Below are 24,481 nucleotides of genomic sequence, written 5' to 3' on the forward strand. Positions count from 1 at the left end.
ATTTATTTAAAACAAATGAACAGCAATTGTGTCTCACACCAAAATTTCAATAATTTCTTTGGAATTTTTATTGTTAAATTTGCAAAAATGAATCAAATGAAACAAAAATCTCCTTCCCTTTGTAATTCCCTCTGCTGCCAGTAGTTGGAGCTTAAACTCAATTCCTGATGAAGGTTTTCAATAGCTATCTTAAGTTCTAAAGCAGGAAATGTCAAAGCTGGAGTACAAAAGCATGTTTAAAGGCAAATATGTGTTATTTAAAGCAGTCAAAGTATTGCTACAAATATATTAATAGAAAAATAAATAGAACTAAACATCTCGCGTCACATCTTGATCTTGCTGAGGCCTTCGCACAGGATGGACAGGTACTGTGTGAGTTTAACCATGGCGATGAGCACGGAGCCCCCGATCAGAGTGCACGTGGGCCAGAAGAGGGAGTGAAAGACAGCACCCCGGCTGTAGATCCGGGTAAGGATGGCCACGTCCGTCCTCCCCGTGGGGTCTGTGAAACACGGCACGGACTGCAGGGTCCTGAAGCGCTCAGAAATGCCCTGCACCAGCTCACGAGTGGCAGCGTAGTCCTTATGGCACTTAGGAATGTAGAAGCACTGAAGGGAAGAACGGAAGAAGATATGCATATAATAATGGCTTTTGAATTTATTTCATGATTAATTTTAGTGCAAACAAGACGTTAACGGGTAGGTTTTTGCATTTTTCTGACGGACAATAAAAATATAAAGGGATCCATCTTTGTCACCATAAGTACCTTTTATAAACTAATAGTTTTAAACTGATTTTAAGCCACCTCTGCTTCTCCGTTTCTTAGGGCATGTTTACATGTACTGGTCTGGAGGACTGAGGGCGCAGTATCACCACTCACCAGCAGAGGGAGGTGCATCCTGTTAGTGTGACAGCGTGTTGGAAAGAAATGAGAAGAAATTAAAGCAGATTTTTATAAATATTTGATTAAATCTGCAGTAAAAAAAGACACATGGAAGATAACTTTGTCTGATGTTTAGCTTTCACATCACCACATGTACTAAATGCATTTTCAGTTTTTTGTTGTAGTCAAATCTCCCTCATATGCTTTTGATAAGTGTGTGCATGTTTGTTTTTACGCTTTTTACATAATTTCTCTTTAGTCTGGGATAAAGTGTGAACGCGCCTCTGCTTTCAATATTTCAGGTTAGCCTCTTGAGGGTCATACTAGTTGTTATCTGTTTTGTGGATTTGTTTAGTCCTGATTTAGTCCAGGTTTAGTTTCAGTTTTAGTTTCAGTTAACTCCCTATTTCTTTGTGCAGAATGAGTGTGTCTCCTTTTCAAGAGAGAGCAATTTTTTGTTTTTTTGACTGACCTGTGTTGTCAGACTTAAAACTTCATGATAACCTGAAAAGTAGCCTTAATAAAGCATTAACCAATTGCATTTCTTTATTTAACAAATATGATTATGATTATGGCTCAGAAATGATAATACCGTGAGCCCAACTCCTAATCCTAACCTTTCAATTAAGTCAATTACTATGCTCTATTCCTAATAAACAATATGATTTAATGAATTAATCAAGTTCATACTTTATTAAGGCTACCGTACTTTTTCTGAAGAAAATAGAAATTGTACATATATAGGCCGCACCTGTCAATAAGCCCACGTTGTAACATGAAATATTGATATATGATTATTCCATGGTAGTGATGCACATGTTTTCTTTTGACTCGACGGTCAAATCGGGCCAAGAAAGTCTCATTTCAGTGCAGTAGACTAAACCGTAGACTGCCGTACATCACATGTCCGCGCTCCGTGTGTGTCTTTGCATTTTGCCGCGTCTATATTCACTTCTTCATTAGACTAATTTCTCTGTGAATATGAGTCTGATTGTAATGAAACACACAGCGTTTTGAAGCTTAAAATACAGAGAACACAACATGTCCCTTGGAGAGTGACAACTGTCCACTGACGACGTCTTCTACAGGGAAAAGAGTAGTGGCTTAAAGTAAAAAAAAGTACGGTAATTAAGATGTAGTTGATATAAAGTAATTCTAGGCTTGGTTTCAGAGACCTACAATAGACGACACACATGCTATATTTTTTTCATATTGGAGAGTTGTTCTTGTGCTCTGCTGTGCTAAAACACTTGTCCAATCCTCTCTGTCAGAGGAACAGAAGAAGCCACTTTGATGAGTGCATGTTTCTTATCACTTGGTGTACAAAATGTGCTCTACAAATAAACTTGCCTTTTGTCCATTGACAGTGAACAAATTTCACACACAAAAAATGTCCGTATGACTTGAGATTTAGCGCGTGGCTGCACCTCGGTGTTGTCCTCGTGAGTTTCCTCGTTATGCAGCAGCCGGAGTACCCGCTTGGAGGTGTTCTTGTGCAGGCTGACATAGACCTGCAGACACGGGTACCTGGAGGACTTCCAGCACTCAGCTCCACAGCCGTACGAACAGTTCACGTCCCACAGGATGGTGGAGTTCAGCACGGTGCAGTTAGCCTCCTCTCTCCAAATACTGGAGAAAAGGAGCCATTGGTTAAAGGGGACATATTCTACTAAATCAACTGTAATGAGCTTTTAACCTTGTCACAAAAGTGTTTCCTCATAATTAGTTCACTCAAGTTTGTCTTTTGATTTTTAGTATTTTGATTCCTACATTGTTTCCCGAGTAATCCTGCATTGTCCTGCAACTGAGGCTCGAGCGCTCAGAAAATCCCTGTGTTTACCTACCCCCTATCCCCGCCCACATCCCTGTACTTAGTTGTGATTATTTGAAAAACCAAGACTCAGTGACACACTTTTAAAAAATAAAATGATGTAAATGACAAGTAAGTAAAACCACTGATGATAGTGATAATGTTTCTGTGCATTATGTTACCTCTTTGTTTGATAAATATACAATCAATATTTGTTTGCATTATTAATTTAGTAGAACTCTCTAAGTCAGTTCAAAAACATTATAGTACAATATTATTACCTTTCTTGCATTACTTCATCTCCATCACTCTCATATCTCATGAAGACGTTTTGAATTGCTTTATATTTACCTTCTTTTTATTCCATTGGCAAACTGTGCCTTAGTCTTGTTCCACACAATTTTCCACGTGCTCATTGGTTTAAAGCACAGACATTATTCTTTATTGACTTTTTGAGCTTTTATCCATGTTCTAACATTGTTCCCTCATCAAAATGTTACCAGGATTTTTATTTAGTTTCATTCATTCTAGTTTGATAAATCCTGGTTAGAAAGTCCTCTCCCCTCCGAGCGTCAAAAACACTCCATTTTGAATTACCCCAATGTGTGGCGTTTCCTTGATCTGTGACGTCGCTCAGAGAACCCTCTGCGCTGTATTTAAGTTCTTAAATCATCGGCAGACTCGTTCTGAGCATTTCTGCAGATGAATCGCGATCATTACAACTGCTCGGCTACATTAGCTTGTTAGCTTACCTCTGATGTTTTTCTCCCTCAAATATGTAATTCCCTCTGCTGCCAGTAGATGGATCAGTTCCTCTCATGGGATAAACCAGAGAAGTCATTTGGTTTTTTTTAATAGTGTTTTTTTTCTCTCTCTAACATGAGATGCCAAACTAAAGATACTTTGGAGCATATTTAAACGCTAATAACAATCCAAACAATGCATCATATTCGTCCTTTAAATGTAATCTTGTTTCTCGCATTAAAAGCTTTCAAATAAAGACTATACGAATATTTTTGGGTGGTGATTTATTATTGGCCTTGCAATTAACAAAATGTATGATCTACTTATAACATAAGTAGATCATACATTACTCCTTTAGAGAAACCAGATGTATCCTATGCTCTTACTGTTTCAATAAAATGACTACAATCACAGCTGACCCTGTGTTGCCAGAGCCTTCACCTGCAGATTGAGTTTTTCTTGTTGAAATGTGAAAAGCTACATTCCGTCCCTATAACACAGGTCTGCTCACCTGTCGGAGTACGACCTGACGACGGTGATGCCCATGACGAAGTAGGCCGTGACAGAGAAGAGCACCATACTGAGCCCCAGGAGGATGGCCCGGTCTTCCCCCGCCTTCTGAGCCGTCACCGTCTTCTTCTTATCCAGGAGCTCGAACTCTCGCAGCCGCTGGTATAGGGATCTGACAAACAGAGAAATGTCCACAAAACCCAAGTCTAAATGTGTGAAGAGTTGATTGCAAGAGTGTACAAACTTGTGTCATCAAGGGGCGTGTATTAAAATAAAAGGAACCAGAGATCAGTGGTCAATACTGTATTTTATTCCACCAGGGCCACCGCTGCCTGAATTCATTTCAGAACCTTATATCAGGTCTGTCTCAGGCCAAAACGTTATTTGTTGAGGTTGTAACGGTAGAGAAATTTAAAGTTGCAGTAAAAAGTACCTTTCAGAATAATGTGGGCCAACAACATTTGGTCTGAGGGCCGCATTTAGCCCCCAGGCCATCATTTGGACACCCCACACACATGGCTTTAGAGAGATGGGCATTTTTGAGATGGCACAGATTTTTTAAAGTGTAAAAGTGTAATCTGATCTGATTGTTTTTGCATGTCTTGTTTTTTTGTGTGAGTGATACTTAAACCTCAAACAACATTTACAGGTGAATATTTGACAGATTGTAATTTAAAAAAAAAAAACTATTGTTCATATGCATTATCACTTCAAATTACTTTCAAATATGTTGTAAAAAAATTTCTTCCTCCAAAATTTTACTCAACAGTAAAAAAAAAAAAATGTCTTTACTACTTTATTATACATAGTTTTCAGAATAAAGTGCTGTTTCACTTCTTTGTACCGTAGTTTTAACAAAAACACTAAATGTCCTTTGGAGTGACTGTGAAACACTTCTTGTCTATATTGAGACATTTATGTCAGTTAATAAAGGTGTTGGCATGAAGATAAGACTGTATAAAATATGTACTAAAATTACATTTGTCTCTACTTTGAATAAAAAAAAAATGATGCTGTAATCAAATGTGTGTCATACAAAATAACAATATTTTTAAAGACAGTTACATAAAAAACTGAATATTGCAGCAGTTGGATGTCCTGCAATGTGACATGCTTTACTTCCCAACAGAAATATAACTCCAATTAAAAAATGATTTAACTATAGCCATACGAATTTTTTTTTAAATCTTTTTACTGGGGGACTTCAACGCCCACGTGGGCAATGACAGTGACACCTGGAGAGGGGTGATCGGGAAGAACGGCTTCCCCGATCTGAACCCGAGCGGTGTTCAGTTATTGGACTTTTGTGCTAGCCACGGATTGTCCATAACGAACACCATGTTCAAGCACAAGGGTGTCCATCAGTGCACATGGCACCAGGACACCCTAGGTCGGAGGTCAATGATCGACTTTGTTGTCGTGTCATCAGACCTCCGGCCGCGTGTCTTGGACACTCGGGTGAAGAAAGGGGCAGAGACTGCCCCCGCGACCCGGCCCCGGATAAAGCGGCAGAAGATGGATGGATCTTTTTAAGGTGGCGTTTTTTTGTGAACGTTGAAAAATCTCAAATTACACCCAAAATGATGTAATGCTTGTAAAAAAAAAGTAAATGACAATACATTTTTTTTAAAAACTCCCTAACGCTTGTTGTAGAACTGTTTGTTTATTGTTTCTGCTTTTATTTTTTGTCATTTGCAACAAAAAAAAGGCTCTACTTTGCCAAACATTAAGATATGTTTATTTTTTAAATATTGCCTACAAGAGTTCAAGAGTAACGCATACTTTGAGTCACTTTTTCCATCCGATCTTCCTCCTGACCACAGATACATGTTTTCAGAAGACGCCTTTGGAATCGGAGTGTTGCTCCCAGAGTTCACCAACCTGCAAGAACAAATCAATTGAATCACATGAAATCCCCAACATTTCTGTGCTAATTCTGTCATTACACAAACTACTTCATGTCTTTTTTTGCTAAACAATGAACCACATTTGCCAGCTTTACAAATAATTACTCTCATTTCTCAGTACACACATCAATAACTCATCAAACAACGTTCAGACTAAATCTACAAAACAGCCAAGAACCTCAGACAACTAAACTAACTCATCTGAATGAAAAATAAGTGGCAGTAGCGTGCACATCTCTTGTCTAATAATAACACAAGGGTTTCACTAGCTTACAGAGTCCAGGAGGTGAGTGAGGAGCGGATGTGCACCAAACTGACCCTGTGTCTGCACTGAGAGAGAAGCGTTCCACTCTCTGCTTTATGACTCCGACTAACCACTCCCTGTCACCAGCATTCAGCAAGAAATGTGACCGAGCACAACTGGATGCCGTGCTGTGCAGCAGAAGAAGGTCCAGAGATGATTGGGAGTTTTTGCATATACAGTACCAATAACTAAGTTCCTGCAATCCCCCAGTCCCCTCTCGTGTTCACACATTGGCAGGGGCCTGTCAGGGGCCTGTCAGGGGCCTGTCGGGAGCGTACCATAGAGCAGTGTCTGGGACCAATCCCCAGATTTTAATCTGTGATATTGAGTACATATTAGCTGGAAAATTAAGTTATTGGCTTGGAACGTCTGGGAATCAAACATGAGAGCTTCCCACTGTGTGGCGCCATGCAATATTACCACTGCAGGTAAAGACGTCTTTAAGGTGAGACACTGCTACGAGATGCCTGTTTTGGTCAATCTTAACATATACGCTTTCCCCTAGAAACAACAACAACATTGTCCAATTTGCACTGAAAGATGTTTTATTATTTTATTTCAGAAATATGCTGCCATAGATTTAAATGGGACATTGTAAATTAATAGTTTTTCAAAATGCACTTTTCCCGACGGATAAAGACCTGCCCTTGAAGTAGCACCTACACACAGCAAATCTTACAAACCTTTGACTTAACAGGATTTTGACAGATTTGTTGTTATCTAATTCTAAGTCTGATTTATTACGGTTTTAACTCCAAAATTGAATTTTCATATATTTAGTATAAAATGTATTCTAAATATAATCTACTAAATAATAAATACAAAATACCCTGTCTTTTTTTAACATCAAAATTTAAATTTCAAAATGTCCACATTAAAAAAAAAATTACACATAAAACCCCTTTTTTTTTACATGAAATGATTATGATTTAAAAAATATGTATAAAATAATTGTTTTTCCTACTATAAAAGATGTTTCAAATCAATACCTCTAAATGTAAGTCTAAATATCCACACCATTATAAAAGCGTATGTCTAAATAAACCTCATAAAAGCCTATTTTGGATAAGACCTATTGTTCTGTGGACAGACTTATCCTCCAGGCGCCGATCCTAAAAGTGTAAATCAGACTGGACCACTAATACACCACAATGTGCAACACCGCAATGTGTGCTTGATGTCACGTCTTCCTGTTTGTGGGATCCTCCGACCTACAGCAGTGTGCCAGTCCGAAGGGGGGGTACGTGTGTCTGGGGGGGTTACATCGGCCGGGAGCATGCCTTGGCGGTCCTGCATGCGTGTCTGTTGTGCACAAATGGAAACACTTTAGCGGGAGCGCATGAAGACTTGTGTTGACACCGGCCTGGACATGACTGCTATTCCCGTCCCTTTAAGACACCAACACAAATAGAAAATACTGGCCCGTAAAAACACACGCGCTGAAGGACGCTGCACTTTCTCCTTGGACAAGAACTCCAATCCATTTTATAGATTTTACATGCTCCGACACAAGGAACAGTTTACGTGCACAGAGAGCTCGGTGTGCGCTAAACGGCAAAATTAAAATTGTCTTTGCCCCAAAAATCCCTCTTGACCCAGTCTAAATGCAATTTAAAGTGCCAGGTTGGACTACTCATTGAAATGAAATGCAGTTAAGAGATGAATAATTAAATTTTTTGGTAAAAGATTATACACATTTTAGGTTTATAATTCTACTTCCTGTTTGTAATTGATGACACCACACTAGGACACCACCCAGCAACCATTAGGCCAAAACTCATATAATATTTTTTTTTTAAATTTGATCAATGAAAATATATGAGAGCACCTTTATTTTTTGGAATAAATGTTTAGAGGATCTTTGTGTAAATTATTCATAAACGTGATGAGTGTCCTGTGTGTGATGTCCCGTTGATTGTTGTAAACCTATCATTTAGTGGCTTCCGGTGTAGGTACAATATCTACTTTAATCTGCTAAATCTACTTGGGGTTAAAATGGTCACGTTTATATAGCGCTTTTCTACCGTCAAGGTACTCAAAGCGCTTTGGATCAAGGAACCAGTCACCCATTCACTCACACATTCACACCCAGATGTTCGCAGACACTGGGGGCGAGTTGGGTTAAGTGTCTTGCCCAAGGACACAACGGCAGTATTCACATGAGGCAGCTGCGATCGCACCACCATCCTGCGGGCCAGTGGATCTTACCGCTCTGCCGCCATGAGTGAATAAATGTCTAGGTTTCCTATGGTTTCCACGTGTTTATGTTCTGCGATCTGATTGGACGGGAGAAGGAGCAAAGCAGGTGGTTGTCTTAAGAAACGATGATGTTTGAGCATGTTGATCTTTAAATACTCTAACTCTGTACTCTGTATGGGGGGTGGAGAGGGGGGGGGGGGGGTGAGGGGGGATGATGACACGTGCTTGCCCTTATGACGCGGTCTTGCCCCACCGCCCGTCAGTTTGGAGATTGGAGGAAAGGAGATAGTCTGTACTATAGCTAAACACTGCGGGAATCAATCAAAAAAACACTCTGGTACATATATGAAGCACAAATAGCAATGTAAGAAGGTTAAAAGCTCTGAAAAGTCGATTTTGCATGTTATGGGACCTTTAATGGAACTCTTATGAACAAAAACAAAAAACTCTTATTAACAAAACTCCTCTCCTATCTTAATAGGGAATGGAGGGGGGGAAATAAAATAGATAAATAAAAATAGAAAGATAAAGATAAAAAATAAGATGATAATAATAATAAAAAATGATAATAAAATAAAAATCAAATCAAATAAAGTAAAAATAGCTAGCACAAGACTAGGTAATACTATTAGCAGATAAGTAACCTGAGTACCCGATTGGCGTCTACCTCTCCAAGATTTCAAAATTCCATTATAAACAACAGGAAGGTTACATTTTAAACCTGCATTCCTATTTAATGATGGTCTTTCTTTTTTAAAAGAGATTGCCTCTTTAACTCCTCTTTCAAACCGTCCCTTCTCCTGCTTAGAATCTTCACCTCACTGTCTTTGATAGAGTGGTTTGTGAATTTAAGATGGAGATGCACGGCGCTCTGTGGTCCTGAATTTGCATGTCTTCTTTGCTGGTAAAGCCTCTTGTGCAGTGGCTGTTTAGTCTCTCCTACGCTCTTTACAACTTTCTTCACTGCTTTGGATAGAATGAACTACATCGCTCTTTTTTTGTGTCGGCATTTTGTCCTTAGGGTGAACCAGTTTTTGTCAGACAGTTCCGAGACATAAGGGGTAGAAACACCCTTCCGGCTATGTTCTGTTTCCCTTTTGTCCTGCTTTTTGGTACTCTTTACTATCCACAGGCTGAGAGAGCATTCCGGACGTGTTTTCCTCCTTCCTCTTGCCCTCTGAGCTGGTGGGCACACCTTGGGCTCTGTGTTTTGAGGTACTGATCCGTGTGTGACGGTTTCCTCTATACTTCTATTTGGAGCTTACCGTCCTCTCCTCTGATAGTGGGACAATCAAGAAAGGACAAGCAGTTCTCCTTAGAGTCTTCGCTTGTAAACCTGATATTTGGGTTCACTCGACCACTGCTCTACGTATATATTAATATTAACTGAATAATAATGAGCCAAAGCATGTATATTTTACTATTAATCCTTCGTAATAATCATAGAAGTTTAAAGTCCTCTTAACTTAGTATTATAGTATTATATTCAGTAAAACACTGATAATAATCACAAAAGAACTACAAATAATAAGAAAGAAAAAAAATCTCTAAACATGTACTGTTCAAACAAAAAACGGATCATATTTTTAGCTATGTCTTCATAATGGGAAGTTAGGCGCACCCTAGCCAGTATTTTATGCAGAGTAGATAATAAACATACATCGGAACACTTTCATCATAAGACCAATTGTCGTGGAAAAGGCAGACCACGGAGTCAGGTGAAAACAAGACTGCAAAAAGCAAATATAAACAGAAAGTAATCTCACCAAACGCTGACTTGATCTCGTGCTAAACAACTGTATTTTCAGTGATGCACCGGGAGCTGAATCCATAACACAGGAGCTTGGAGCTTTTAGAGACTTTTGGGACCATCAGAGGCTCTGTTTGGATGATATGGGGTTTTTTCAGCATCGCGTTCAGGCAAGATTTTAAGATGTTAAGAAGCCAATAATTAAGTGTCATCCAGGTTTTTATCTCCTTCACACAAGCACTCTCTACTTGATCGCTCTGATCGAGTTTCATTGATAAATACAGCTGTGTGTCATCTCATAGCAGTGGAAGTTAATGCCATTTTTCCTAATAATGTTACCTAACGGCAGCATATAAAGAGTAAACAGAACAGGACAGAGGTACTTTAGAATCCCTCCCTTCCTCACACATGCCCCACAATGCAGAACCAGGGACAAAGCATGGAAGTGCATTCCATCATTAAAAGAATTGTGCCAAAGAGCACATCAGCAAACCAGTCTGGGGCACTGGGCCAGTCGAAACGTGGCTTATGACTAAAACCACATTATAAAAACCCAAAAGCGCTCCCTGATATGATGATATGATGTCCTCCGTATATGACAGATAATGACTCCCCAGCTTCCTTTGTGATTGTAATGGCCTTTTAAGCCAGCTATAAACTATAAAAAACAGTAACAAAGTAGAAAAAGCTTCAGTTGTAGTCATCTGGACTCAGTTAGAAATGAGGGATTACACCGACATGAGTCCAGATGACTACAACTGAAGCTTTTTCTACTATGGAACACGCCTGGACGAATGAGGGATTACACCGACAGTAACAAAGTACTTTTAAAAATAAATCTAGTGAGAGCTCTACAGGTTTTCTACTCACCTGGAGTCTGAGGCCGGAGTAGAGCAGAAGTCCCCAGTCAGACAGTTGCTCTCTCCCAGCATAATGATCGTTCACTTTCCCTGTTCTCCACTGCTCTGCAAGTCCAGATCTGTCCCGAAGTCTGGCACCTTCCCTTTGCCTAACCCTTTACTGTAGGTTCAGCCATTCCCATCTCCAAGAATGCACCAGTCTAAATGAAATTATACACGGCTTAGAGTCAGCGCTCCCTGATAGTGTCACACCTCTTAAAGTGCACACGTATGTTAGCTTTTTCACCACCTGTCACTCAACACGTGGGAGGGGCAAGAGGCCAGACATGAGAGGAAGTTTTCTATTATTTAGCAAGCTGGATTTGTCAGGGGGGGAAATAGCTAGTGTTGGTCTATAATGATGTAAAGCTTAGCACATATACATAGCACATAAAAAGTAAAGAAGACATTTTTTTTAATGGTTTGGTACACTTAATTGTAGTAAAGTATGTATTTGGCCATGTGTGTGTTAAATGTACTGCACTTGATTTTGACCATTTTAAAAACGTGAAAAACTGTTTATTTTTAACTCTTTGCCCACGTGTATCGCTCACTTACCTAACGCATTCCTAACATTCTAATTATTCCCAGTGATGAGTTTATAAGCGTTTTTCCCAGCTTTGAGTTGAGGTCACAGTAAAGCGAACAACAGCCGCTTTCTTTGCAGAGAATAAAACGCTTTATGACTAGATGTAGACAGCGCACTGCAGTCTAATGTTTTGAACCAAAGAGCTGCTTTACAATATATCTGTTCTGGGGCAAAATATATGTTATGTGATTACATGAAAAGAATTGGGAACAAATTCTTTAATGAGACAAGAAAAAATTGCCAAAAATCCTGAGGGGAAAAGTCAAAACCTTGAGGAGAACCACACTGAAGAAGAGATCCTACTCCCATGAGCGGACAGAATGTAGATGGTTCAGGACTGAACTATGGACGGACAGGTTGTAGATGGTCCTGGACTGAACCATGGACGGACAGGTTGTAGATGGTCCTGGACTGAACCATGGACGGACAGAATGTAGATGGTCCTGGACTGAACCATGGACGGACAGAATGTAGATGGTCCTGGACTGAACCATGGACGGACAGAATGTAGATGGTCCTGGACTGAACCATGGATGGACAGGTTGTAGATGGTCCAGGACTGAACCATGGACGGACAGAATGTAGATGGTTCAGGACTGAACCATGGACGGACAGGTTGTAGATGGTCCTGGACTGAACCATGGACGGACAGGTTGTAGATGGTCCTGGACTGAACCATGGACGGACAGAATGTAGATGGTCCTGGACTGAACCATGGACGGACAGAATGTAGATGGTCCTGGACTGAACCATGGATGGACAGGTTGTAGATGGTCCAGGACTGAACCATGGACGGACAGAATGTAGATGGTTCAGGACTGAACCATGGACGGACAGGTTGTAGATGGTTCAAGACTAAACCAGGACAAAACCATGGATGGACAGAATGTAGATGGTCCAGGACTGAACCATGGATGGACAGGTTGTAGATGGTCCTGGACTGAACCATGGACGGACAGGTTGTAGATGGTCCTGGACTGAACCATGGACGGACAGGTTGTAGATGGTCCTGGACTGAACCATGGACTGACAGGTTGTAGATGGTCCTGGACTGAACCATGGACGGACAGAATGTAGATGGTCCTGGACTGAACCATGGACGGACAGAATGTAGATGGTCCTGGACTGAACCATGGACGGACAGAATGTAGATGGTTCAGGACTGAACCATGGACGGACAGAATGTAGATGGTCCTGGACTGAACCATGGACGGACAGAATGTAGATGGTCCTGGACTGAACCATGGACGGACAGAATGTAGATGGTTCAGGACTGAACCATGGATGGACAGGTTGTAGATGGTCCTGGACTGAACCATGGACGGACAGGTTGTAGATGGTCCTGGACTGAACCATGGACGGACAGGCTGTAGATGGTCCTGGACTGAACCATGGATGGACAGGTTGTAGATGGTCCTGGACTGAACCATGGACGGACAGGTTGTAGATGGTCCTGGACTGAACCATGGACGGACAGGTTGTAGATGGTCCTGGACTGAACCATGGACGGACAGGTTGTAGATGGTCCTGGACTGAACCATGGACTGACAGGTTGTAGATGGTCCTGGACTGAACCATGGACTGACAGGTTGTAGATGGTCCTGGACTGAACCATGGACGGACAGGTTGTAGATGGTCCTGGACTGAACCATGGACGGACAGAATGTAGATGGTCCTGGACTGAACCATGGACGGACAGAATGTAGATGGTCCTGGACTGAACCATGGACGGACAGAATGTAGATGGTCCTGGACTGAACCATGGACGGACAGAATGTAGATGGTCCTGGACTGAACCATGGATGGACAGGTTGTAGATGGTCCTGGACTGAACCATGGACGGACAGGTTGTAGATGGTCCTGGACTGAACCATGGACGGACAGGTTGTAGATGGTCCTGGACTGAACCATGGACGGACAGGTTGTAGATGGTCCTGGACTGAACCATGGACGGACAGGTTGTAGATGGTCCTGGACTGAACCATGGACGGACAGAATGTAGATGGTCCTGGACTGAACCATGGACGGACAGAATGTAGATGGTCCTGGACTGAACCATGGACGGACAGAATGTAGATGGTCCTGGACTGAACCATGGACGGACAGAATGTAGATGGTCCTGGACTGAACCATGGACGGACAGAATGTAGATGGTCCTGGACTGAACCATGGACGGACAGAATGTAGATGGTCCTGGACTGAACCATGGACGGACAGAATGTAGATGGTCCTGGACTGAACCATGGACGGACAGGCTGTAGATGGTCCTGGACTGAACCATGGACAGACAGAATGTAGATGGTCCTGGACTGAACCATGTACGGACAGGTTGTAGATGGTCCTGGACTGAACCATGGACGGACAGAATGTAGATGGTCCTGGACTGAACCATGGACGGACAGAATGTAGATGGTCCTGGACTGAACCATGGACGGACAGGTTGTAGATGGTCCTGGACTGAACCATGGACGGACAGGTTGTAGATGGTCCTGGACTGAACCATGGACGGACAGAATGTAGATGGTCCTGGACTGAACCATGGACGGACAGAATGTAGATGGTCCTGGACTGAACCATGGACGGACAGAATGTAGATGGTCCTGGACTGAACCATGGACGGACAGAATGTAGATGGTCCTGGACTGAACCATGGACAGACAGAATGTAGATGGTCCTGGACTGAACCATGTACGGACAGGTTGTAGATGGTCCTGGACTGAACCATGGACGGACAGGCTGTAGATGGTCCTGGACTGAACCATGGACGGACAGGCTGTAGATGGTCCTGGACTGAACCATGGACGGACAGGTTGTAGATGGTCCTGGACTGAACCATGGACGGACAGGCTGTAGATGGTCCTGGACTGAACCATGGACGGACAGGTTGTAGATGGTCCTGGACTGAACCATGGATGGACAGGTTGTAGATGGTCCTGGACTGAACCATGGACGGACAGAATGTAGATGGTCCTGGACTGAACCATGGACGGACAGAATGTAGATGGTCCTGGACTGAACCATGGACGGACAGGCTGTAGATGGTCCTGGACTGAACCATGGACGGACAGGTTGTAGATGGTCCTGGACTGAACCATGGACGGACAGGTTGTAGATGGTCCTGGACTGAACCATGGACGGACAGGTTGTAGATGGTCCTGGACTGAACCATGGACGGACAGAATGTAGATGGTCCTGGACTGAACCATGGACGGACAGGCTGTAGATGGTCCTGGACTGAACCATGGACGGACAGGTTGTAGATGGTCCTGGACTGAACCATGGACGGACAGGTTGTAGATGGTCCAGGACTGGCACGCATCCATTTGCAGATAGACTTTAGAGCCAGAACCTCTGAAGACAAGACTCATCTAGTATAGGAGAGGTCAGCCAGGCAGATGTGGTGTGAGGATCTTGACAAAGGTCAACTTAACTGGAGGACATGCCAAATGTCCCATGTTTTGGAGCAGTGTGCCCAGAGGAAACCCACTCAAACATAAGCAGAACATGCAAACTCCACAGAACAACAAAAGTGTGCTAGTGGTGCGCAAATATGGACATTTGAGTTCAATACCGATACCAACCATTTATTTATTTAAAACAAAATATTGCTGTATTTTAAAATAAGGAGTTAGAACACATTATACCCTTCATTTGGGGGGAAAAGGAAAACATTTGAAATAGGTTTCAGGCCAAGTACGAGTTTGTGGACACACGTTTTTATATAACTGCAGGTTTCAAATTTGAGGGGGGAATAAACAAAAAGTATCCAGTATTCATGTTTCTTATATTGTCCGTCATACGATAACAGCAAGAAAGAAAACTTAGCTCCATTTAAAGGCATACCTGATTTTTACTAAAACATCAAAACAAAACTAGTTCATTTCAAAGGATTTGTAGAAGTTCTAAGACATTCTTCACTTTATCATGTATTCCTAGCACCCTAAACATTAACACAACTTTCAGAGAACGACCAAGTTAGGCTGTCAACGCCAAAGCAAGCAACAACTAGCATGCTACTTTCTTATTTTTCTGCAAACAAATGCTTTGTAAATAGATGCAGACAACACAGAGAGGTCTCATTTTAACCCTAAGAGCTGCTTTTAAATATCTATATCATATCTATACTGGAACAAAAGCAAAATGTGGTCAACTGCATAGAAAGAAATCAGGTACAGCGTCTTAAATATAAGTATTTTTAAAGGCTCTTGTACTGCTCCTGTAGAACTTGGCACCTGTCTCTTCCAGGAAACCCCCACATGGATTCTGTCTTCGCTGTGGGGCCTAGTCTTGAGGTGTGAGAGTCCTGAGGAGGCTGTTTATGTCCAAGGAGCACAAATGTCCGCACTCACGAATCGCCGTGCCCCTGAGCAACACACACAGGGAGCAAGGTTGACCCCTGACCCCTGTAAGGAAGGTGAGTAAATAGTTCCTCCATGTGTAATACGGCCAAGGCATATAAACACCGTTATTTACATGTGTTTGCGAACAACAAGATCCCTTTTCAAACTTTTAATACGTCAGAAGAGGAGGTCATGTTTTCTCCAGTGGGCGCGGCTGCTGGTTGGATAAAAATAAGGGGGTTAAAGTGCATAAGACAGGTTGGACTGTACATTTTACTAAAACCTAGTGAACATGATTATATTTAGCTAAAGTGCCCTATGACAGGTTGGACTACGGTACTTGTAAATTGTAAACAATTTTTTTTATCCCAGAATAGGTTTATAACTGTACTTCCTGTTTGTAATTGATGACATCACACTAGTTAGAAAATCAGCTTACAACCACTGGGTTAAAATTATATTGTAAACCTGCTTGAGAAATGTTGTTCCTTTGGCTCTATTATTCCACATTATGACATAAAACAAACAAACTAAGTAACTAACAAAGCTAACTGACTAATAAACTAACTAAACTAAACCAACAAACCTAACTATCCATCTAAACTATTTATCTAAACTATTCTTTATAGACAATGTTCTGTAGTTTGACCACCTCCACAAAGTGGAGCTGCTTTAGACAAATACAGTCAAAACAAAAATAATATAAATGTACAAATTACATTATAAATATGTTGATATAGAAAACTTTTTCTGTAGCCACAACTGCGCAGGGACAGACTGATGAGCTAATGACCTCTCACCCTCTGTTTTTGTTTTATTTCCATAGTTATTATTGCTGCACTGCACATAACCAGAGCCAAAGCCACTTTTTGGACATAGTATTTTTGTAGCCTTAGTTTTATCATAATTCACGCTTTTTTTAAAGATAGCCTTTATTTGTCCCACAATGGGGAAATTCCAGTGTTGCAACACAAAGTAAATAACAAAAACAGATAACATAAAAAAAACACTCTTATAGAAACCTCTTAAACAATATAATAATAACAATTTTGTATATTCTATTTTTTAGTTAAATTATATTTTAAGAGTTATTGATATTGATTACTGATTGCGTATTCCGGAAACACTTAATAATAACTACACTTTTAATCGCCATTATAAAACATAATCAGCATAATAAACTAGTTGTTTATTAAGAATGACTCAGGCAAATAAACTGCACCCTTATTCATAAACCTAAGCCCTATATTAGCCTGAATCATCAATTATTTTTTTCAGTATCAATTAAAGGTTGAATGGACGATTTGTTTGGCCCAAATCTGAGTCTTATTTCCGCGTGGCGTGGACTGTTGATTAGTCCTGCCACGTATCGATCATAAAACGCACCTACCGCTCACCTGCAGCCGCATGTGGCTCATCCCCAGAGAGCAGCACAGTTCCATGTGTCCAAGCGCATTGATCTATCATAATATAGTTCCCTCTGTGTACGGGACGAAATGAAGACGGAGAAAGACAGTTCGAGCTGGCTCATAAAAGACGGAAATCTACGGGAGACGAGAGATGCGATGCGCTCCATCGCGCTAATAAACAAACACACGTGTGTGTTGAATCAGTCCACACGGGGGAGGGGCATGTGCACGGGGGAGTGGCATGTGCACGGGGGAGTGGCATGAGCACGGGGGAGTGGCATGTGCACAGGGGGAGTGGCATGAGCACGGGGGAGGGGCATGTGCACGGGGGAGTGGCATGTGCACGGGGGAGTGGCATGCGCACGGGGGAGTGGCATGCGCACGGGGGAGTGGCATGTGCACGGGGGTGTGCACGGGGGAGTGGCATGCGCACGGGGGAGTGGCATGCGCACGGGGGTGTGGCATGCGCACGGGGGTGTGGCATGCGCACGGGGGAGTGGCATGCGCACGGGGGTGTGGCATGCGCACGGGGGAGTGGCATGCGCACGGGGGAGTGGCATGCGCACGGGGGAGTGGCATGCGCACTGGGGTGTGGCATGCGCACGGGGGAGTGGCATGCGCACGGGGGAGTGGCATGCGCACGGGGGAGTGGCATGCGCACGGGGGAGTGGCATGCGCACGGGGGAGTGGCATGCGCACTTCCGCCTGAGTTCTCAAATCGCCGAAAAATCATCCATACCGCCTTTAAGTTTATGTTTTATTAAGGCAAATGAACTTGTAGGTATTATAAAATCGTTCCCATATTTCTTCTTTTCTTGTTACTTTTTACTTTGCGTTACACTATTGCATTGTATTTATTCCGTATATTTGTGTTCGCTTCGGGCACTAGATATTTATCTAATTGCAAAAACAAGTATTGCAATCAAAAATGTATATCAAAATATCCCTCTATTACATCCAGAAATACACAAAATGTATATGACAGTTTCCTTTCTAACACATTTTTTTTTTGTCCCTCATATTGATTGACCCCAATTCATTTTCAATATCAACTCAATGAATAAAAAACAAACAGACATTTTGCAATAGTCACAAAAGTTTGAACTCCAAACTACATTATTTTATCGATTATTGACCTTTTCCATTCTGATCCACTTGGCTTCAAGTTCAGTTAAATGCACAGCCTGCTCGTGCCTAAAACAAAATGACGCAGTGAAAGTGAGTTAGCGCACATCTGTGTACATTATGTTCTAAAGCTGGAATGCGAGCAGGTCCCGTGAGGGTCGACATACGCACTGAAGGCTCATGTCACGCTCTGTTTGAACGTCTGTGCTCACAATGGTGAAGGAGTCTCTGGGGTGGAAAAAGTTGCATTCAAGAAATTGTCTAGAATTTGATTTCCGAGGCCGATCCAAGTGTGTGGGAGAGGTATCCAAGCATAAAATTCACAAATGTAGAATCTTATCATTTGGGTTCAACATCTTGACCTTGCACCACACAATCAGAATTACTAAATGTCTTTTTGTGAATGACATTCATCGCACAGGCTTCCCAAAGTTTCAGAATAACCAATAACCACCACCTAATTACTTGCCTGACCAGCCACTGACCGGCCAACTAATTACAGCCTCAAGTCTTTTTGAGTGTATGCTACAAGGCACACAGATTTATGGGGAGTTTCTCGCCATAAATATGTTTAGTCATGAGCGTCAGTTCACAGCGATTTTTCCTCAACTGCCACTTTCCACTCTAGATGATCGGCTCTTCATCGGCCTGGAAGAGCTGTCTTACTAGATGAAACCTCTCTCCTCCTGAGTGGTTGTGGAGCTGTGGGAATAGGATCTCTCCTTCACTGTGGTTCACCCCGAGGTTTTCTCTCTCCCAAAGGGTTTTGTAGTTCCTCCTTACAGAGAAGGAAGGTCTAAGGACAAAGGATGCTGGGACATTATACGTTTGCTAATTTCATAGGAACATTGCTTATTGTTTTTTTTACTCTTGCCCTTTGAGGAAACTGCAGATGGGATTATGGGCATTACAAAAATAAATGGATTTGAATTTAATTGTTGTCCTCCCCTTCACGTCGTCCACCTTGAGCCTCGAGTTCAGCAGGTGCAAGCTGGGCGACGCCCCTGGTTCTGATGGATCTCAGCCCAGCAGTTGAAGAACTGTGCAAGAACTCTCTCCTGATTTTTACTCCCTGGTCAAGGAGGTCTTTTTTACTGCCACCATTCCAACCACCTGGAAGATGATCCACAATAACTGCTGTTCCCAAAAAACCACAGGCCCCAGAACTAAATCATTGCCATAACCTGCAGAGGGCGCAATAGCTGCCGATTAGGGAACTGCAGGTGGTTTTTCCCTGAGCTAAACTAGATATATTCCAACAGAAAACTACAAACTACACAACTGATATTCTAATAAACTGGTATAATTTACTTACAATTATTCCTGCAGTAAACTTTGTGCCTGAAGGTTAAACTCAGGGAAACGTGAACGACAACTCTGGGCTGGATTGAGACGACGAAACACCGCGAATGCCTAAAAGTTTGGACTTTGCTTGAGTTACAGCTGGATGTGCATGAACTCATGTTTGAACCTGACACGATGCTTAAGGACCAAATGGAGTTTACACGGAAAGACAGAGGAACAAATGCCTGTTTCCTCGTCTCATAGAAGTGGGACTTGACTTGAGCGTGAGTAAAATGTCACGGGGATTCTGAAGTGTTCTTGTTGTTGCACCGTGTTGCTGCTATAACGCTGTATAATGTGTTAAACAATGATTATACTTTGACATATGCAGTTGACCATCGCCAATATGTGGGGGGCTTTATTTTTTTATTTCAGAGGCAGATGTGGAGGAAGGCAGACACAGATAAATCGGCTCACACAGAGAGATCAAGGACAGTGACGACTGCACAGACATGTTCTCTACAGCTGCAAAAAGCGGTGTGTTTTATTACAATTCACACCAGCCTTTCATAACCCGCCCCTCTTAAATGAGAATTCAATTTTCTGTTTCAACCTGATCCGTGGCTCAAAAGACAACTCGTGCATCACTCATTGGCGCTGACATTTTCCTCTAAGCAAGAGTCAGAGCAGCGTCAAATTCTTTCTTTCTTCTCTCTGGTGCATCTTGATCATCTTATACAAAGTCGCGTGGGTCCAGAAGTTATATATAAACACGTGCAACTGCTTCAAAATGACCTTCGCGCAGCTATGATCATTACCGACCTGTGGCATTGACATCTATTAATATGAAATGCCAGGAGAAACTTGGGCTGAACCTCATCCTGCCAGTTGTCTGGACCCACTCCAGGGGGCACCGAGGACGCTGTGCCCAGTCAGCTGCACCTCCTCCTCCTCCTCCTCCTGCACCTGGATTCTCCCGGGCCACTTCACATTCTCTTTGTGGACTTCCATTCAACCTTCCATCCAGAGGCACCTGATGATCATCTCATCCGTAACGTCTTCGGTAACAGGCGGCAGGTCGTACGCTCGAGGTTGACCACATCCTCTGCCCTCACCGTGAACACCGGCGCGTTATGTTCCATATCTTTATACACGCTACACAAACAACAATATCAGCATCACCACGGAAATGGAATTCCTCAAATACTCTGATGACACTGGCATCCTCGCTCTACTGGAAATCAATACTCAGCTATGAAGTACTATAACACAGTACTAGACGCACCCTGTCGCCATAAGCAAGCAGACAGTTCAAACAGCGGAGAATTTTAAATATCTCGGGGGAACAATAGACGACTCTCTTGCATTTGATCAGCACCTCGTTACGTTCTATCAATCAATTCAATTTACTATCCAGCCCATTATGTTGTATTATTTCCATTACTGTTAAAAACCAGACCAATCTCACAAAGGGAACAAACACCGCTGCAAAAATCTTCAGACTCTCCACATCTAATCTAGCAGGCATTAAAAAACGGGCGATTCTCCATAGAAAAGGACTCCACTCACCCACTACACGAACGCCTCACCCCTCGGCCCTCAGAAGTGCAGGCAAATGCAGGAGGGCCCGCTATGGAAGACGCCTGATTCCCTCTTCACTTATTTCACATGTCTTTTGCTGTTACGGTTTTGTTTTTCCGTCTGCATCTGTCAAACGCCTCCTGTGTTTGTGAAAAATAAGTCCACGGCGACTCAATCCTGTCATAGTCTTACCTCACCTGCAGGAGATCTCCCCGCTCTAGCTCCTGGTGTTTCCCCCTTGTAAGCGACAGTGTTGTTTTGCATGTGTTTGGGGAGCCGGGCAGATGCACCGTGTCAGACTCTCATCTTTACGGACATGTCAGAGGGGGATTAGGGCTGAGACATTGTTCAGGGGGTGGAGGACGGACAGCCAGTGCATCAATCTGCTCGCACTCCCCGCTCGCATTTCAAGGCATTTTTCAGGACACCGTGGAGGCTTGACACCAGCTTCAACCATACTTTTGTCGTGTCCTCAGGCAAGAAACTGGACACGCTTTGAAGTTTGTGTGTAGGAGTCAAATTCATTCGGATAGATGCAATTTACGTAGCTTTGGCAGAGCCTTTATACCTTTAATAAGACTTAGAGCATTAACGATAGGTTTGTGTCGCAACACAATGCTAAATAACTCTAAACTCTGCTATTAAAGTACCACAAAAGCATAATATGTCTTCTTTCAGGTAATAGTTATAACATGTTCTCCAACTGGCTTAAAAACATTCCAATCACAACCGAAGCTGGAGAACCATTATCATAAACTGAGGTCATACATCATATGAGAGAGCACGTTTGGGTTCATTTTTGTTGAAGGATCTGGCAACGTGAGGAGCTCATTCTGCTTTCTGATTGAATAAGATTGAGAACCAAAGCACAAAATGTAATCAAAGAACCTCTTTGTGCTGAAAAAAAAAAAATACATTGCGATTGTTCTTAGTAAAATCAGTGTTAGATTTGATGTTTACTTCACACAAGAATGGATCATAAAATATTTAAAGATTTAACTTTTCTGGTGGTAGGTAGGTTTATTGCACATACAATTACAGGTGTTTTATTCCAAATACACTTGAAACACATGCATTCTACAGCACCAGAAAACGTTTGTATTACCTTAAATAAATATATTAGCACCAGCTGTTTTTTATTGTTTGCATGTAATATTCACACGACTCCTTAATCAAATTTAATATAAGTATTATTATATTATTTTCTGTACTCACCATGTTCCTGTGAAGGTCCTGTGCTGGAGCATGCTGCAGCGGTTCTGAGCCGTTTGAATGGAACTCAGCGTCCAGTGAAAGGTGAAGAATTGGTGGAAGTGGGCACACGTTTCCGGATGTGGCAGCGGAATGTACCATTAACAGGCTGATACATAAAGTTCATGTTTTTAGGATTTGATTACATAAAATTCCTAGCAAACAAAAATAGGTTAAAACATTTTTTATTTTTTTAGGGCTGAAACAATTCATCTCAATGATGAACGAAATCAATGAGCTAATGAATTGAAAATATTCGGTTATTTTATTGTATTTATTCATATGTATTTATTCATCTCATATTTATTCATCTTATATTTATAGTTTGTATTTATTAATTTTCTTAATTTTCTTAATTTCATTATTTTTATTTATTGTATTTATTTTATTTATTTTATTTATTTTATTTATTTTATTTATTTTATTTATTTTATTTATTTTATGTCCAGAAGTATGCTCCAAAGGTATTCATTGTGTTCATGGTAGGGGTTTTTAGGCCCTAACACATAGTTCTGAAATCAAGTGGGATGGCGATATATAGATCACAGTTATTTTAAAAATGACTTGAACTGAGCGCGCTGTATTTGGTCCATAGAAAAACGATATAACATGATGATAATATAATACATCCATGAGAAAAACACACACACAAAATACACTTTGCATTATTCTTTGCTGAGCCCGCAGTTGGCATGTGTGACCAGCAGATGGAGCCAGACATCAGCCTGAGTGCTGGAACAAAGCCTTGTCTGTGCTTCATCCAGCAGAGGGCGCTGTCGCTGCACACGGCTCCATCATGAGTGTTCTGGTACAGTGCCTATAGGGGGCGCTGTGTCTCTGCCCAGCTGTAAAAACACATTCAAACACTTGAGCTGATTCTGACACAGAGTTCATCCAGGGCCTGTGGAGTCCTATTTGTGCCCAGACTCGAAGCACCTCCCTGGGCATGTCCGTCCTCGCACTCCTGCCTCTTCATCTGCATCGGAAGAATTGTATAATCTGTATTAAACTGTTGTATTTTGAAAAGGAATATATCTGATTGTTTTAATCTGAATGTATATTTGGTCTTGACATATTGATTGTATTTATTGCTTTTTACTGTTGTTAAACTTCTTTTGTATTGCATTTAGTTGAACTCTTATCTGTTTAATATAGGACTGGTGTTCTAAACACTGTGCGACCGGCATTCGATTATTATACATCGATGTTTGTTGTATTTGTCCCTATCAAATAAAACATAAATTAATAATAATAAAAAGTCAGGAAACAATAAAGTTTATTCGCTATTTTGGACAAAAGACAAAATAAACTGCAATTTGAGCACAATTAAAAATGATCTTATCCTATGATTATGGTGATGATGATTGAGCGGTCAGATATTACATTATTACATTACTTATTGGCTGTTACATTACTGGCTGTAATTACGTTTAAGGCTGTTATTACGTCATTGCGCAATATTGCATTATTGCACAACTGGCTGTTTTTACATTATTTTCCAAGCAGTTATTAGGTTATTGGCCCTTATTACAATATATAATACAATACAGCTCTCGTCAGCATTTAAGGGCCTGGTCAGTACTTGGATGGGAGACCGCTGGAACACCAGGAGCCACAGGGGGGCGCTAGAGGGAACGTAGTTGTGTCCTTAGGCAAGACACTTCACCCACATGCTTAGTATGAAAGTTTTGTGTGAGTGACTGGCTGGTGGTGGTTGATTAGTTAGGTAATTACATGATTGGCCGATCTCATGTTATTACATTATTGCACTATTGGCCGTTTGTACATTATTTGCAATGATCACATTATTGTCTGTGTCTGTGTGTCTGTGTGTCTGTGTCTGTGTGTCTGTGTGTCTGTGTCTGTGTCTGTGTGTCTGTGTGTCTGTGTGTCTGT

The 24,481-nt window shown here is 41.8% G+C and overlaps 1 protein-coding gene across 2 annotated transcripts; it reads right to left on the reverse strand.

The window, feature by feature from the left end:
* Positions 1 to 282: 282 nt before the first annotated feature.
* On the reverse strand, positions 283 to 22,583 carry s100p (S100 calcium binding protein P). Of its 2 annotated transcripts, none has more exons than XM_072438783.1 (5): positions 22,550 to 22,583; positions 5,730 to 5,828; positions 3,949 to 4,119; positions 2,311 to 2,512; positions 283 to 608 (listed from the first exon to the last, which is right to left on the reverse strand). In XM_072438783.1, exons 1-5 carry the CDS (start codon positions 22,579 to 22,581, stop codon positions 324 to 326), a joined length of 789 nt encoding a protein of 262 aa, XP_072294884.1. In that variant the 5' UTR covers positions 22,582 to 22,583; the 3' UTR covers positions 283 to 323. The 2 variants fall into 2 exon arrangements, with proteins under 2 accessions (XP_072294884.1, XP_072294883.1); XM_072438782.1 differs by lacking the exon at positions 22,550 to 22,583 and adding an exon at positions 10,978 to 11,106.
* Positions 22,584 to 24,481: the final 1,898 nt, after the last annotated feature.

Source organism: Eucyclogobius newberryi, unplaced genomic scaffold (genome assembly GCF_026437365.1).
Source record: "Eucyclogobius newberryi isolate DKJ021-1_F unplaced genomic scaffold, fEucNew1.0.hap1 SCAF_9, whole genome shotgun sequence".
Lineage (NCBI taxonomy): Eukaryota > Metazoa > Chordata > Actinopteri > Gobiiformes > Gobiidae > Eucyclogobius > Eucyclogobius newberryi.

What these genes read in the sequence shown, in the direction of transcription:
- s100p (XM_072438782.1), bottom strand. Translation starts at nt 11,039, where the DNA reads ATGCTGGGAGAGAGCAACTGTCTGACTGGGGACTTCTGCTCTACTCCG. An exon ending in ACTCCGGCCTCAGACTCCAG is followed by an intron (nt 5,829 to 10,977) that starts GTGAGTAGAAAA and finishes TTGTTCTTGCAG; the next exon opens with GTTGGTGAACTCTGGGAGCA. An exon ending in GATGGAAAAAGTGACTCAAA is followed by an intron (nt 4,120 to 5,729) that starts GTATGCGTTACT and finishes TCTGTTTGTCAG; the next exon opens with ATCCCTATACCAGCGGCTGC.